The sequence below is a fragment of the Centropristis striata genome, chromosome 5 (assembly GCF_030273125.1).
Source record: "Centropristis striata isolate RG_2023a ecotype Rhode Island chromosome 5, C.striata_1.0, whole genome shotgun sequence".
Lineage (NCBI taxonomy): Eukaryota > Metazoa > Chordata > Actinopteri > Perciformes > Serranidae > Centropristis > Centropristis striata.
Window position 1 is genome coordinate 1397651 of NC_081521.1, and position 16074 is coordinate 1413724.

Genomic DNA, 16074 nt, shown 5'->3' on the forward strand with positions numbered 1-16074 from the left:
GAAATGTTTCATTCTGTGTGTAATGGATCTATAGAATGTGTTGTTTCACCTTTTTGAATGTAATTACTGACATAAATTCACTTTTCTATCATATTCTAATTTATTGAGATGCTCCTGTATTCTATAACGTGTCAGTTTTCTGCATATCTGGACAATCAGAGTAATAAATGTCTCCCCCTAGTGGCAGGTATCAGTACTGCAGGTGTGTATTTGTCACAGCTCACAGAATAACTGGAGCAAAACAAAAACAAAGTGTTCCTCTTTCACACACAAACACAAACAAGAAGACAAACAAACAAACGCACCTGGAGCCCAAAACACTCACAGAAACACACGGTGGCTCTTATATTCATCATATAAAGTTCTCACACACACATACAGACCAGTGATGTAATGTAACTAAGTACATTTACTCAACTACTGTACTTAAGTATAATTTTGAGGTACTTGTACTTTACTTGATTATTTCCATTTTATGTAACTTTATACTTCTATTTTACTACATTTATCTGACAGCTTTAGTTACTTTACACTGTAAAAAATGTCTGTATTTTTCTGATTTTAGGGATCATTTCACAGTGTGTATTAGTACTTTTACTGTAGTGGAGTCATTTCACAGTGTGTATTAGTACTTTTACTGTAGTGGAGTCATTTCACAGTGTGTATTAGTACTTTTACTGTAATGGAGTCATTTCACAGTGTGTATTAGTACTTTTACTGTAGTGGAGTCATTCCACAGTGTGTATTAGTACTTTTACTGTAGTGGAGTCATTTCACAGTGTGTATTAGTACTTTTACTGTAGTGGAGTCATTTCACAGTGTGTATTAGTACTTTTACTGTAGTGGAGTCATTTCACAGTGTGTATTAGTACTTTTACTGTAGTGGAGTCATTTCACAGTGTGTATTAGTACTTTTACTGTAGTGGAGTCATTCCACAGTGTGTATTAGTACTTTTACTGTAGTGGAGTCATTTCACAGTGTGTATTAGTACTTTTACTGTAGTGGAGTCATTTCACAGTGTGTATTAGTACTTTTACTGTAGTGGAGTCATTCCACAGTGTGTATTAGTACTTTTACTGTAGTGGAGTCATTTCACAGTGTGTATTAGTACTTTTACTGTAGTGGAGTCATTTCACAGTGTGTATTAGTACTTTTACTGTACTGGAGTCATTTCACAGTGTGTATTAGTACCTTTACTGCAGTAAAACCAAAATTTACCAAAAATGACCAAAGACGAGGTAAATTTTTTTTTTGTAAATTTTATTTATGCAAAGTTTTAAAGACGAGGTAAATTAACCAAAAAAACAAAACAAAATGACCTTAAAAAAGGCATAAAAGTAAAAAAAAAAAAAAAAGTAAAAAGACACAAATTTAAAATAAATAAATTAAAAAAAAATTAGCAAAAAAAGACACAAAATTACCAAAAACACACAAAAAAAGACATTTTTAAAAGAAAAAATTACAAAAAAGATTTACAATTACCAAAAAAGCGACAACATTTAAAAAACACACAAAATTACCAAAATAAAAGACACAAAATTACCAACAATTTATATATATACAGAATATATAAAACAATCTGAGTGGGTCCATGCTGATACTTTTGTTCTTTTACTTCAGTAAGTTTTGAATGCAGGCCCACAGTGTGTATTCGTACTTTTACTGCAGTAAAGTATGTCTAAACTGTTCCATAAAGTCTTCCATGTGGCTGCAGGTTTTCCTTCCAAACAAGCAGAAGAACAACATCATTGAATCAGCTGATCTCAGGGTTCTTGATTGGTTGGAACAACAATCAGCAGCAGCATGGTTCTTTATGGAATAGTTTGGACATGTCTGACTAGTAAAGTATCTGAATTCTTCTTCCACCACTGTGACAGAGATAAATCCTCTGTAAAGTCTCTGCAGGTCTTCTAGAAGTCCTCAGATACATTTGGCCTCCAGGTCGTAGAGCTGCAGGAGGTCAGAGGTCACAGCGTCCATGTGGGCTTTGGTCACGTCCACACACAGCACCTACACACACACACACACACACACACACACACACACACAATTTATTTAAGGCATCTTATTTTGACAGTCTTATTGTAAAATGGTGGATTCTGTTAACGCACTGTGCTCTTATTTTGAAAGCTGCATTGTTTAGCGACAGGAAGTAATGAATGAATGCTTTATTTCGGTTACAAAAAACAAAAAAAAAAGACAACAAAATAAAATCATGTTTTTACAAAAGAATCCATCACGTAATAGCAGCTTTTTGTGATTTACGCAACTTTAATTGGTAGCTAACGTTAGCTCGCGGCTAACAAACCGCATAATGCAACAGTGTGTTCGGACCGTATATGATATGATGACAATAACTTTATATTATTAATAGTATAAATAAACTTTCAGTAGGTTGAAATGTGACGAGCTCCACAGTCTAGTTAACTAATGGAAACTCTTACGTCACTACGGCAACAAGGAGGAATGTTGCTAATATCATGATATGCATTTTTTTTACTCATAAAAAAATTATACCGTTATAATCGTGAACGATTCGATATGGCACAGCTCTACTCTTCAGTCAGTTATTAATTAATTAATCACTCTGCAGAGAATAAACCGACCTGCCACCACTCCTTCTCCCCGACAGGAAGCTTCACGCCGTAGCTGTTCAGAGCCAGGTGCAGCGTTGCTATGGCGACGTGTTGTGGTGTGTGGCGGATGCACATGGCTCCATGGTAACAGTCTCTAAGCAACGCCCAGGAAGTCTCAGCGACCGGGGTCCGAGACCAGGCGTGGCGGTTCACCAGAGACTTCACCGACAGCAAGTAGTGGAGCAAATACTGCAGAGAAAGACAGAAAATATTACATTATATTATATCTCTTTATATAGAGAAAATCATGGAGGTTATGTTTTATATGTTGGAGTCAAACGGCTATTTAATAGTGTGGAAGAGTTATTTTAATGGACACTAAAGATATCAGATCAGCCAAAGAAAGAGACTAATATCTTAAAACAGTTCTTTGATTGATTTTAGTTTTTAGTTTGTGAAAATGCTTAGTTGTAGTTTAGTTTTTATTAGTTTTAGTTTAGTTTTTATTAGTTGTAGTTTAGTTTTTATTAGTTTTAGTTTAGTTTTTATTACTTTTAGTGTTAGTTTTTTTGTAATGGGCTACAGTATGTGTTGGGTACGAGATTCAAAGAGATCATAATAAATGTTTCCTTTATTTCCTTTGTCTGATCTTCTCAGCCCCAATAAGTTTATTAACTCTTACAGTTCCAGGTGTTTATAATGTTGGTTGTTGTGTAAACATCCCAGTCTCAGTAAACAGATTATTCACCATGTGTTCATGCAGGTTCACTAACCAGCAGATGTTTAGTTGGATTCAAATAAATATATTTCATATCAACCAAAAAGGATTATGCAGTGTTTTCCCTACATGGATCCCCCCCCCCTTCTTGTTATTATAGAATAACTAAAATGCTAAAGACACTAATGATGCTGATGATCTTGGAGAGAAAATAAACTGTTGGAACATTCAGGATACTCAAAAAAGTATCGATACTAAAGCGTTGTATCCGGATACGATACGCATTTTCAAAAGTATCGATACCCCCCGAGCAGAGCATACGACCTCGAAATATTGTTCTAATTGTTATTGTTTATTGTATTTATTTATTTTTTGCACTACCTCAGACCTGAAGCTTGTTATCAACAGTTTTTATTATAAATATTTAACCTGTGGTTCTGTTAATTCTTACATTTTGCATTTTTTTTGTTAATAAAAATATTTCTGTTAAATTTTGGGGTCTTTGTTTTTATCCTGGTGGTATCGAAAATGGTATCGAGTATCGAATATTTTCCTGAGTATCGGTATCGAGTTGAACGTTTTAGTATGGTGACAACCCTAAAACACACTAACACACACATTAAGACTCATATGTACCTTGTGAGGGTGTTCAAAGGAGACGTGGAAGTTGAGCTGTCGGAGGATGAGCAGCTCACACTGAACCACACTGTCCCTCAGGTCCCAGAACTCCTTATCACACTCTAGAGGAGGACTACCGCTGTTGAAGTACCTGCAAGAGAAGAAGAAGAAGAAGAAGAAGAAGAAGAAGCAGAAGAAGAAGAAGAAGCAGAAGAAGAAGAAGAAGAAGCAGAAGAAGAAGAAGCAGAAGAAGCAGAAGAAGAAGATGAAGAAGAAGAAGAAGAAGATGAAGAAGAAGAAGAACAAGAAGAGAGGGACGATGAGTACATTCAAGATGATGTCCAAAAAAAATGTTTTGCTCTGGAGATTTATTGGCCAAATTTGACTAATTAACCAGCTAAATAAATCCATTACAACCACATTTGATAACAGACACTGGGAAGTTATGTAACTTGTAATTAGAGCGATATGGACCAACAGTCATATCTGATATATATGTAGGCTGAATATCGATATAAACAATATATATCCTGATGTTTTTATCTCTAAGTGAGAGCAAAAGTTCAGTCAAAGTCAAATCTGACATGTCACAAGTAGTTTTATTGATTTATTTAAGAGAACATAAATACTGTATAACAACAGGAGAATAAACTGTGTATCTGTGTTTAGAGCTTTGACAAAACAGTGAAGTAAAGTAAATAAAGGTCCTTCTGGATCAGATTATTACCTGTGGCTAACGTTGATGATGTCTCTGGATCAGATTATTACCTGTGGCTAACATTGATGATGTCACTGGTTGGGATCAGATTATTACCTGTGGCTAACATTGATGATGTCACTGGTTGGGATCAGATTATTACCTGTGGCTAACATTGATGATGTCACTGGTTGGGATCAGATTATTACCTGTGGCTAACATTGATGATGTCACTGGTTGGGATCAGATTATTACCTGTGGCTAACGTTGATGATGTCTCTGGATCAGATTATTAACTGTGGCTAACGTTGATGATGTCACTGGATCAGATTATTACCTGTGGCTAACGTTGATGATGTCTCTGGATCAGATTATTACCTGTGGCTAACGTTGATGATGTCACTGGATCAGATTATTACCTGTGGCTAACGTTGATGATGTCTCTGGATCAGATTATTACCTGTGGCTAACATTGATGATGTCACTGGTTGGGATCAGATTATTACCTGTGGCTAACATTGATGATGTCACTGGTTGGGATCAGATTATTACCTGTGGCTAACATTGATGATGTCACTGGTTGGGATCAGATTATTACCTGTGGCTAACATTGATGATGTCACTGGTTGGGATCAGATTATTACCTGTGGCTAACATTGATGATGTCACTGGTTGGGATCAGATTATTACCTGTGGCTAACGTTGATGATGTCTCTCGATCAGATTATTACCTGTGGCTAACGTTGATGATGTCACTGGATCAGATTATTACCTGTGGCTAACGTTGATGATGTCTCTGGATCAGATTATTACCTGTGGCTAACGTTGATGATGTCACTGGATCAGATTATTACCTGTGGCTAACGTTGATGATGTCACTGGATCAGATTATTACCTGTGGCTAACATTGATGATGTCACTGGTTGGGATCAGATTATTACCTGTGGCTAACATTGATGATGTCACTGGTTGGGATCAGATTATTACCTGTGGCTAACATTGATGATGTCACTGGTTGGGATCAGATTATTACCTGTGGCTAACGTTGATGATGTCACTGGATCAGATTATTACCTGTGGCTAACGTTGATGATGTCTCTGGATCAGATTATTACCTGTGGCTAACGTTGATGATGTCACTGGATCAGATTATTACCTGTGGCTAACGTTGATGATGTCACTGGATCAGATTATTACCTGTGGCTAACGTTGATGATGTCACTGGATCAGATTATTACCTGTGGCTAACATTGATGATGTCACTGGTTGGGATCAGATTATTACCTGTGGCTAACGTTGATGATGTCTCTGGATCAGATTATTACCTGTGGCTAACGTTGATGATGTCACTGGATCAGATTATTACCTGTGGCTAACGTTGATGATGTCACTGGATCAGATTATTACCTGTGGCTAACGTTGATGATGTCACTGGATCAGATTATTACCTGTGGCTAACATTGATGATGTCTCTGGATCAGATTATTACCTGTGGCTAACATTGATGATGTCACTGGATCAGATTATTACCTGTGGCTAACGTTGATGATGTCACTGGTTGGGATCAGATTATTACCTGTGGCTAACGTTGATGATGTCTCTGGTCCTGACGTGCTGCTCCTCCACTTTACCAGCCAGGTATAAACAGCTCATGGCTACCAGGTACGGCTCATACTCCTGCAGGCTGACTCGCTGAAAGAAACGGTGGTACAACACACACGCTGTCGCCACGGGAACCGAGCACATCCCCAGCTTCACTCCTGACAACAGGAACAGAGGAAGCAGAAGTCTGTTAGCATTCACTCATTTCACTATCAAATCAAATCAAATATTGTCATTTTATACACTACTGGTCAAAAGTTTTAGAACACTCCAACTTTTCCAGAATTTTATTGAAAATGATGCAGTTTAATGTCTCAGTCTACTCTGAAAATAATGCATATAACAAATAAACAATTTAAGTTAAAAAATAAATCATAGGATCAATTTAGAAAGGAAAATGTATATAACATATATAAATATATGTTATATATAAATGTATATAACTGTATATAATAATAATAATAATAATAATAATAAGGAGCTACCATTGACTACATATAAATAAATAATAATAATAATAATAATAATAATAATAATAAGGACCTACCATTAACTATATATAAATAATAATAATAATAAGGAGCTGCCATTAACTATATATAAATAATAATAATAATAATAATAATAATAATAAGGAGCTACCATTGACTATATATAAATAATAATAATAATAATAATAATAATAATAATAATAATAATAAGGAGCTACCATAGACTGTATATATAATAATAATAATAATAATAATAATAATAATAAGGAGCTACCATAGACTGTATATATAATAATAATAATAATAATAATAATAATAATAATAATAATAATAAGGAGCTACCATAGACTGTATATATAATAATAATAATAATAATAATAATAATAATAATAATAATAATAAGGAGCTACCTGTCTCCATGATGAAGCGACAGACCCTGAAGTGGGTCCGGGTGTCCCGGTCTATCTCTGGCTCCCTGCCGGACTCTCTCCCGGTCCCGGTCCACAGCGGTCCGCCTCGGGAGGCAGATCCCCGGGAGGAGGGAGCCTCCATGGCTGCTGGAGCAGAACCAGGAGGACCCGAGGTGGTCTCCGGTCCAACACAGACTCCAGTCTACGGTACCGGGTCAGTTAGTGAAGCGGTCTGACAGTTTAACTGGATCCTAATGAACCAAAGTCCTGATCCTGCAGGTTTGGAGCAGGTTTATAACAATTCAGGACATTAAAAGTTTGCAGGACGCCTTTAGCCTTTAGCTGCTAACAGACCTCTATGTTGTTGTTCTTCTTCTTTGGTGTTTCTTCTTCTTCTGAGTTTTTTTTGTCGTTTGTCAGACCAACGTAGAGGAGCATTACCGCCACCTACCGGACTGGAGGAGGAGCAGCAGATAGACAGGGAAATAAAATAAAATAAAATAAAATAAAATAAAGCAATAATAATAATAATAAATAAAGTAAAAATACTACTACTACTACTAATAATACAATAAATGAAGTAATACTAATGACAATAATGATAATAATAAAATAAATGAAGCAATAATAATAATAATAAAATAAATACATTTATTTTAATAAAATTAAGAAAAATAAATTATTTAATGGGAAAAGGGGGAACAATAATATTGAATTATAGCATATTACAATACAAATATAAATAATTAAATACATAACTAAATTCTCTCTATAAGTCCTGTTTCCCTCAGGTTATTAAATAGAGACTTGTTTTTTGTTTTTGTTTTTTTGCATGGATTTACTGTGTTTCCTCTAGAAGTCTCTTTCTTTCATCATCGTACCTCTTTTACATTCACCAGCTCATGTTGGACTGTTTCTGGTTGATTGCAGTGACTGAAGCCCTGCAGGCTGCTGCTGGTTTATTCTATGGATGATGTTTGATCTAAGACGTGAGATGTTCCTCTCCTGACTCCTCCAGACCAACATGTTCCTGTTGACTGAAGAGATGTTGCTGTTTATCAGCAGTTTGCATCATTTCTGTTGCATTTAGCGCCACCTGCTGGACTTCACTTCTCTCAGACTTTTCCTTCTGTGAGGAGAGATTCACGTGCAATATTTTATTTAACTGCTAATTTAAGTCTTATTTATCCACTGTACAAAACACAATGCCATACATTCCTCTATATGTATTAAATTATATCCATCCTCCATACAGTTCTCTACTTTTATCTATCTCATCTTTTTTCACTTGTTTACTTTAATAGTGTATTGTTTTATGTATAAATAAATAAATAAATAAATGCATCAATAATAATAATAATCCAAAAATATATTTAGAACATATAACACATTGAGTGGGTCCATTCTGCATAACGAGTACTTTTACTTTTGATACTTTAAGTACATTTTGATGCTGATACTACACCACTACCACTACAGTACTTTTACTGTAGTGGAGTCATTTCACAGTGTGTATTAGTACTTTTACTGTAGTGGAGTCATTTCACAGTGTGTATTAGTACTTTTACTGTAGTGGAGTCATTTCACAGTGTGTATTAGTACTTTTACTTGTAGTGGAGTCATTTCACAGTGTGTATTAGTACTTTTACTGCAGTGGAGTCATTTCACAGTGTGTATTAGTACTTTTACTGCAGTAAAGGATCTGTAATAGAACAAACATAGTGTTTTTCCTTCACTAGGTGACTAGACACTTCTGCAACACAACATCTTAATTTTTACACTCAAAAAGAACAGAATCCTTCAGTAGAGAAATGTTTTATTGAACATTAAGTGCGCAAAAGACACAAATTACACAAAACCACCTGGTGCTGACTACAATATCCCCTCTTTATACAGAATCATCTCAATAAATCAGAATATGATGTAGAGTTAATTTCCAGTAGTTCAAGTCAAGTATTGAGGAAACATTTACATATTAAACAGACTTTTTAAAATTGGTCTTTTGTAATATTCACATTTTTTTTGAGACAATTTTAGCTCTTTATTAAATGTAAGCCATAATCATTATAATTAGAATAAATTAAATAAATGAAGAAATGAGATGTTTCATTCTGTGTGTAATGGATCTATAGAATGTGTTATTTCACCTTTTTGAACTGAGTTACTGACATAAATAAACTTTTCTGTCATATTCTAGTTTATTGAGACGTTCCTTTATATTTCCTACTAGTATTAACAGGTCGAGTTCACTTACATGACAGCTGGAAGAAGAAAAAAAAAAGTCCATATATGTACACGATCATAATGAATAAACCACATCCATATTCCACCAGACAGCCTCCTCTCATCATGTCAGTATGTTTATGTGTCTCAGCCATCTTTGTTGTTTACTATTATTATTATTATTATCATAAATGACTTTTACACTGCAAAAAAGGTGTTTAAAACCAGATCAAACAGTAAATCTGAGGGAAATGATCTTGCTGCATGGACAGATAATTTACCTTGACAAGATTTATTACATTAAGATTATTAAATCTAGAAATAAGCATGTTGAACACTTAGAATAATAAATGAACTCTTAAAACCAGATAAATTAAAGCTGCCAGCAGTGATGAACTGGCCCGAGCAGAGTGACCTGATGATTATTTGGTTCTTACCAAGATAAAAAATACTTTTTGTGTCCTTCTTTGTTTGTTTTTTTGGTGATTTTATGTCTTTCGTGTCCTTTTTTTGGTGTTTTTTTGTCTTTTTTATGTCTTTTTTGGTCATTTTACATCTTTTTACATCTTCTTTTGGTCACAAAATGACCAAAAAAACAAAAAATGTACTATAGAAATTAAACAAACGTCATTTTGTGTCTTTTTTTTGGCCTTTTTTGTGTCTTTTTCTAGTCTTTTTGTGTCCTTTTGGTCTTTTTTTGGTCATTTTGTGTCTTTTTACATCTTCTTTTTGGTCACAAAATGACCAAAAAAAGGACAAAAAATGTACAAAAGAGATAAAATTAAAGCTGCCAGCAGTGATGAACTGGCCCGAGCAGAAAATGAGAATCTAAAAAACTTTAGATTTAGAAGTGTTAGATCATTTATCTTGTTTTAAGAGTTAATTTCTTATTTTAAGTGTTCAACATGCTTATTTCTAGATTTAATAATCTTAATTTAATAAATCTTGTCAAGGTAAATTATCTGTCCATGCAGCAAGATCATTTCCCTCAGATTTACTGTTTGATCTGGTTTTTAGACACCTTTTTGCTCTGTTTGTTGACCAACACATTGATTATTTAACTGCTTTAAATGTTTGTTTTATCCCACAACAAGCAAATTATATTTAACATAATAGTCGACATATTTTGAACATTTTGTTTCTTTGTTTCCAAGCAACCAGGAGCATCAGTCCAACAGTTCCTGCAGCTACAGGACGATATTTTGATATTTCACAGCGTTAAATCTCAGAAGAGCTTGAGTCCAGCTTTGAGTTTCTGAACGTCCCCGTGGTTCCAGAGGAGACCCTCCGCGGTCCTCAGAGGGTTCAGGGCCCCGGGGACGTGGTGCGTGGAGGTCTCCAGCTCCACCGGCTGGTCGAACACCGTCATGGTGGAGCAGTTCTCCACCATGAGGCCCGACGGGTCGTCTGACTGACCCGGGACCTTCCCCAGGGGGAAGTTCCTCCACAGAACCTTGTCGCTGCACAGCTGCCACGGAGAACCTCGCAGCAGCTTGGCCTTCTCAGCCTGAACATCTGCCCATTTATACTCCTGGTGGGACTCCGCCGCCGCCGCGTCTGCCGAGGGACGCCACGGGTCTCTGTGGCGCCCCGAACGCTGCAGCTTCTCATGAAGGCTCTCCAGAGTGTAGATGGGCTGCTGGACCTGCTCCGGAGAAGGAGAACCAGAGTCGGACTGGGCCTGGGTGTAGATGGAGCAGAGCTGGTGCAGCTTCTGTCGGGTCTCCAGAGGGAGAGGGTGCTCCATGTCGTCCAGGACCAGCTGGAGGAGGCGAGGCATGGCGGCACACGGAGCTTCTAGACACGCCGAGAGGAGCTGCTGCCACCTCAGCTGGATCCGGTTGACGAAGATCCGCTCCTTCATCCGGGCCTTCTTCTGCCCCTTCGTCTCAAAGTGGAACTCAAACTTGTTGCTGTTGCAGATCAGGATCTCTGAGATCCAGGCGGAGACGTAGAACTCTCTGTGGTGGTTGGTGTTCTGCTGCTCTTTGCTGAGATGTTTCAGCTCCACAAACAGCTTCTCCAGCAGGAGGTGGATGAAGGACGGAGAGTTGAGCATCTTCAGCAGCGGCAGCCAGAAGTGGAGGAACGTCTGAGGAACTCTGGGTTCCGTTTCTCCGGCGTTCTCGTCGTACGTGTCGCAGCTTAACGTCTCCAGCTGCTCCAGCGTAGGAACCAGGAACCCATCTTCCAGCAACACGTCCACCAGCAGGTTACTGGCCTGCAGCGAGAACTGTTTGATCTCCCCCAGCAACCAGCTCATGTCTGCAAACGGGGACGGCCACAAGTTCTTCTCCTGGTCTTCAGGGAGCCCGTCGAACGCTTTGAACTGCTCCTTCTCGAAGGAGATCACCAGTTCTCGAGCGTTCTTGTAGGCCTCCATCTCCTTCTGCCGGGCCAGGAGCTCGTCTTCTCGACTCTTCAGCTCCGTCTCTTCGTCCTCCACGTCCGACTCGGACTCCCAGTCCTCACTGGACCCTCCCCCCAGCTGCCGGGACCAGTACTCCTGCTGGAGCCACTCCAGAACCACCTTGCAGCCCTTGCGGCACCACTTGAGGGTGGGCAGCTTCCTGTGGGTGAAGTCGTGTCTCAGGTCCACCACCCACTCCGGGATGTTGAGGTTCCCGGCCAGGCGCCTCAGGGGCCGGGCCGTCCTGCCCTGCTGCCGCTCCGTGATCAGGTTCACGAACCGGACCAGGGCCGCTCCGTACAGCAGGACCAGGTCTTCTCCGTCCAGGTGTCCGGACCGGTCCAGGACCTGGCAGCGCACCAGGTCCGCGGTGCAGTCCACGGCCACGGGGGTGCTGCTCACATAGCGGCCCTTCCAGGCTGAGATCCGGTGCAGGCCGAACCTCTGCAGGGAGGAGTCTGTGGAGTAGAGGTTCTCCAGGACCTGGTCCCACTCCGCCTTGTTGGCCCAGGCCACCACATGGCGCCTCTTCTCCGGCGTCTTTTTCTTCATTTTAACGGTGAAAGAAGCGGCGGATGTTCAACACCGGAGACACATAACGAGCTAATAAACCGAATTATAACGGTCTGTTCATTAAAGCGGGAATAAAACCGCTTTATGTTGCAGAGTGAAAGAGTTTTTATCCCGTTACCGACTGGAGCGTCCCGGAAGTCTTCTTCTTCTTCGTTGGAGTGTTTTTGTGTTTGGCGGACCAACAACAGGAGCTCTACCGCCACCTGGAGGACTGGAGGAGGAGCAGCACAGAGACAGGGAAATAAGGAGGGAAAATAATAAAATAAAATAAAATACAAAAAAATAATGATAACAAAATAATAAATAATAATTAATAATAACAAAATGATAATAATAAAATAAAAAATAACATAATAATAATGATAACAAAATAATAATAAAATGATAATAATAAAATAAAATAAAAGTAAAGAAAAAAAATATTAATAACAATAAAATAATAATAATAAAAGAAAAGAAAAGAAAATCATAATAATAACAAAATAATAAAATAAAATAAAAAGAACAAAATAATAATAACTATAAAATTAATTATTAAAATTAAATTAAAATAATAATAACAAAAATAATAATAATAAAATAAAAACAAATAAAATAATAATAATTAAATTATTATTATTATTAATAATAATAATAAAATAATAACAATAAAATAAAATACAAGTAAATAAAATCATAATAATGATCACAAAATAATAATAAAATACAAATAATAACAAAATAACTATAAAATGAATTATTAAAATAAAATTAAAATAATGATAATAGCAAAAATAATAATACAATAAAATAAAAACAAATAAAATAATAATAAAAGTATTACTATTATTATTATTATTAATAATAATAATAATAATAATAATAATAATAATGAGAGCAGCCTTCATGGAAGTATTTTACCGGTCTACACCATAGAAATTATTATTATTATTATGCTATTACGATTTGTATTAGTGCTATTCTTGTTGTTACAGTGCATGTCTCCCTGTCCCCTCACACACTCTTTTTATTTTGTAAATCTGTTCTGTCTGTCCCATAAATTCTAAGCACCAAAGACTCTGTAGGGACCTCATCATCTCATATAATCTGCTAATGATCTCATATTATCTGCTGTAATAAATATATATTTTCTTCATTCTCTGGTCTCTCCTGATTGAAATACAGACTTCCTATAATCATGATACTGGTTACTGATTAGAATTAAATTCAGTCCCTGGGGTCAGATCTGATCAGGTCTTTGGAGCATGCAGACTCTGATCTATAAAACATGAAGCGCCAATTATTCTGAATTTCAGATTTTGTCCCAAAAAAAGTAGATTTCGAAATCTATCATATTGTCATAAAGCCAAATGGTAGCTTGCTATTGTGTTAATGATTAGATCAATACATGAATAAAATAAACAAGACCACTTGTGTTCTACAGACAGAGAAAAAGAAAAGATCCATCCAGCTCACCTCTTCACCCAGAGACACATGATGAGGTCACTGCTGCAGGATGTTAAATTACACAATGTCACAAATATTGTTCATCTCAAATATTTTATTTTCATCTTCTTCAGACGTAAATATTTGCAACAGAAATGTCCTATGAGATTTAATTTAAAAAAGTAAAAAAAAAAATTAAAAAAAACAGTCAAAAGTGACTTTTTCTATGTTGAACATTGATTTCATTAGATTTGAAACTAAATTATTTTTCAGCACAGGCAAAAAAACAAAACAACACAAGTAATCAACAACATTTTTTGTAGGGACAAACTCAGAAAAGACAGAATTTTATATATATATATATATATATATATATATATATATATATATATATATATATATATATATAGATAGGAGAGAAAGATGCCATTTTACCAGATGTCCAGACTTCAAAAATCATAATCCCAATCAGTTTCTTAGGCTCTCTGATCTAAAACATGGGAAAGAGAGAAAAATATATATAAAGTAAAAGCTCAATTAATCTCTCTGTTTCCATAATGGCAAACATTTCTCAACATAATCAGATAAAAGTAATAAATATATGATGGATAAGGTTTAGAAGTGCAAAAGACGAGACAGTAAGTGTCTCCGTAGGAAGCTATGAGAAGTCTGAGCAGTAATATAAGGCCACATTTAACCCTTGAAACCCTGCAGTACAGTAAATTATAATATGATAGAGAAGTTGATTTATGTCAGTAATTAAATTAAAAAAGGTGAAATAACACATTATATAGATCCATTACACACAGAATGAAACATTTCATGTCTTCATTTATTTCATTTATTCTAATTATAATGATTATGGCTTACAGTTAATGAAGACATAAAATTCACTGTTTCAAAATAAATGTTAATATTACAAAAGACCAATTTTAAAAAATATGTTTAATATGTAAATGTTGTCCTCTGAAAGTATGTCCATCTTATAACGACTTTTTATCTCATAATTATGACTTTATCTCAAAATTTAGCCTTTTTTTTATCTCATAATTTAACTTTTTTATCTCATAATGATGACTTCTCATAATTTTGACTTTTTTATCTCATAATTTTGACTTTTTAATCTCATAATTTTGACTTTTTTATCTCATAATTTTGACTTTTTTTATCTCATAATTTCGACTTTTTTATCTCATAATTTTGATTTTTATCAGATAATTGACTTTTTTATCTCATAATTTAACTTTATCTCATAATGATGACTTCTCATAATTTTGACTTTTTTATCTCATAATTTCAACTTTAATCTCAAAATTTTACAAAAGACCAATTTTAAAAAGTCTGTTTAATATGTAAATGTTGTCCATCTATGTGACTCAATACTTGACTTGAACTACTGAAATGGTCTTTTCATCATATTCATAATGTCATGAGATGATCCTGTAAACTCTGGTTCTGAAAACAACAACAACAACATTTGTCCTCCGAGCAAACGTACATACACACTGTGTATGTACGTTTGCCCTTTAGGTTTTAAGACTTTCCATTAGTAATCATGTTGTGGACACACTGGGACACTTATTACTGGTTGGGTCAAAACCCTCAACAAAGAGTTGAAACAAGGTTAAGTATCTTATCTTTGAGGATCTAAAGCATCATTACTGCAAAAAAGGGATTTAATAATCTTAATGTAATAAATCTTGTCAAGGTAAATTATCTGTCCATGCAGCAAGATCATTTCCCTCAGATTTACTGTTTTTATCTGGTTTTAAAACACTCCTTTTTTGCAGTGTAACGCCCGCAAATGTAATAAAAATCTGCAGCTTTTAATGCAATAAACAATAAAATGAGAGCTGCATAGTTTCACAGCTTGTGTGAAAGTGAAGGGAACAAAATACTCACAGTCTATGTTCCCAATCCTCAATCCAACAAGCAGGCAAATAAAGGAATGGTTTTTAAATCTTTTTTTTTTTTTTTCAAAAGTGGGATGAAATGATGGATATTTACAAACGTAAAACATTTTCCACAAACGTAATAACCGCTGTCTGCTACTAACGGAACATGAGATTTCCTACAAATGTAATAACTATTATGTTTGTGGTGAAGTGAAAATCTTCAACTTTTAATATTGTAATAAGTTCCCACAAATAATGCAATGTATCACGTTTTTGGGATTACTGCATTAAAAGCTGCAGATTATTATTACGCAAAACCCTGAACAAAGAGTTAAAACAAGGTTAAATATCTTTGAGGATCTAAAGCATCATTACTGCTCTGCAAAAAAGGGATTTAATAGTAATCTTAATTTAAGAAATCTTGTGCAAATCATG

The 16074-nt window shown here is 35.8% G+C and overlaps 2 protein-coding genes across 2 annotated transcripts; both read right to left on the bottom strand.

The window, feature by feature from the left end:
* Window positions 1-1455: 1455 nt before the first annotated feature.
* ccnq (cyclin Q) lies at window positions 1456-7516 on the bottom strand. Its single transcript, XM_059334164.1, has 5 exons — window positions 7114-7516; window positions 6187-6370; window positions 3932-4064; window positions 2608-2826; window positions 1456-2011 (listed from the first exon to the last, which is right to left on the bottom strand). Exons 1-5 carry the CDS (start codon window positions 7253-7255, stop codon window positions 1922-1924), a joined length of 768 nt encoding a protein of 255 aa, XP_059190147.1. The 5' UTR covers window positions 7256-7516; the 3' UTR covers window positions 1456-1921.
* Window positions 7517-10054: 2538 nt separating this feature from the next.
* On the bottom strand, window positions 10055-12500 carry las1l (LAS1 like ribosome biogenesis factor). Its single transcript, XM_059334150.1, has one exon. The coding sequence runs from the start codon at window positions 12296-12298 to the stop codon at window positions 10562-10564; it is 1737 nt and encodes a 578-aa protein (XP_059190133.1). The 5' UTR covers window positions 12299-12500; the 3' UTR covers window positions 10055-10561.
* Between the last annotated feature and the right edge of the window lie 3574 nt (window positions 12501-16074).

Coding starts and splice junctions, on each gene's coding strand:
- ccnq (XM_059334164.1), bottom strand. CDS start 7,255: ATGGAGGCTCCCTCCTCCCGGGGATCTGCCTCCCGAGGCGGACCGCTG. Junction 4,065..6,186: donor ATCATCAACGTTAGCCACAG/GTAATAATCTGA, acceptor CTTCTCTTGCAG/GTACTTCAACAGCGGTAGTC. Junction 2,012..2,607: donor GGGAGAAGGAGTGGTGGCAG/GTCGGTTTATTC, acceptor GTGTGTGTGTAG/GTGCTGTGTGTGGACGTGAC.
- las1l (XM_059334150.1), bottom strand. CDS start 12,298: ATGAAGAAAAAGACGCCGGAGAAGAGGCGCCATGTGGTGGCCTGGGCC.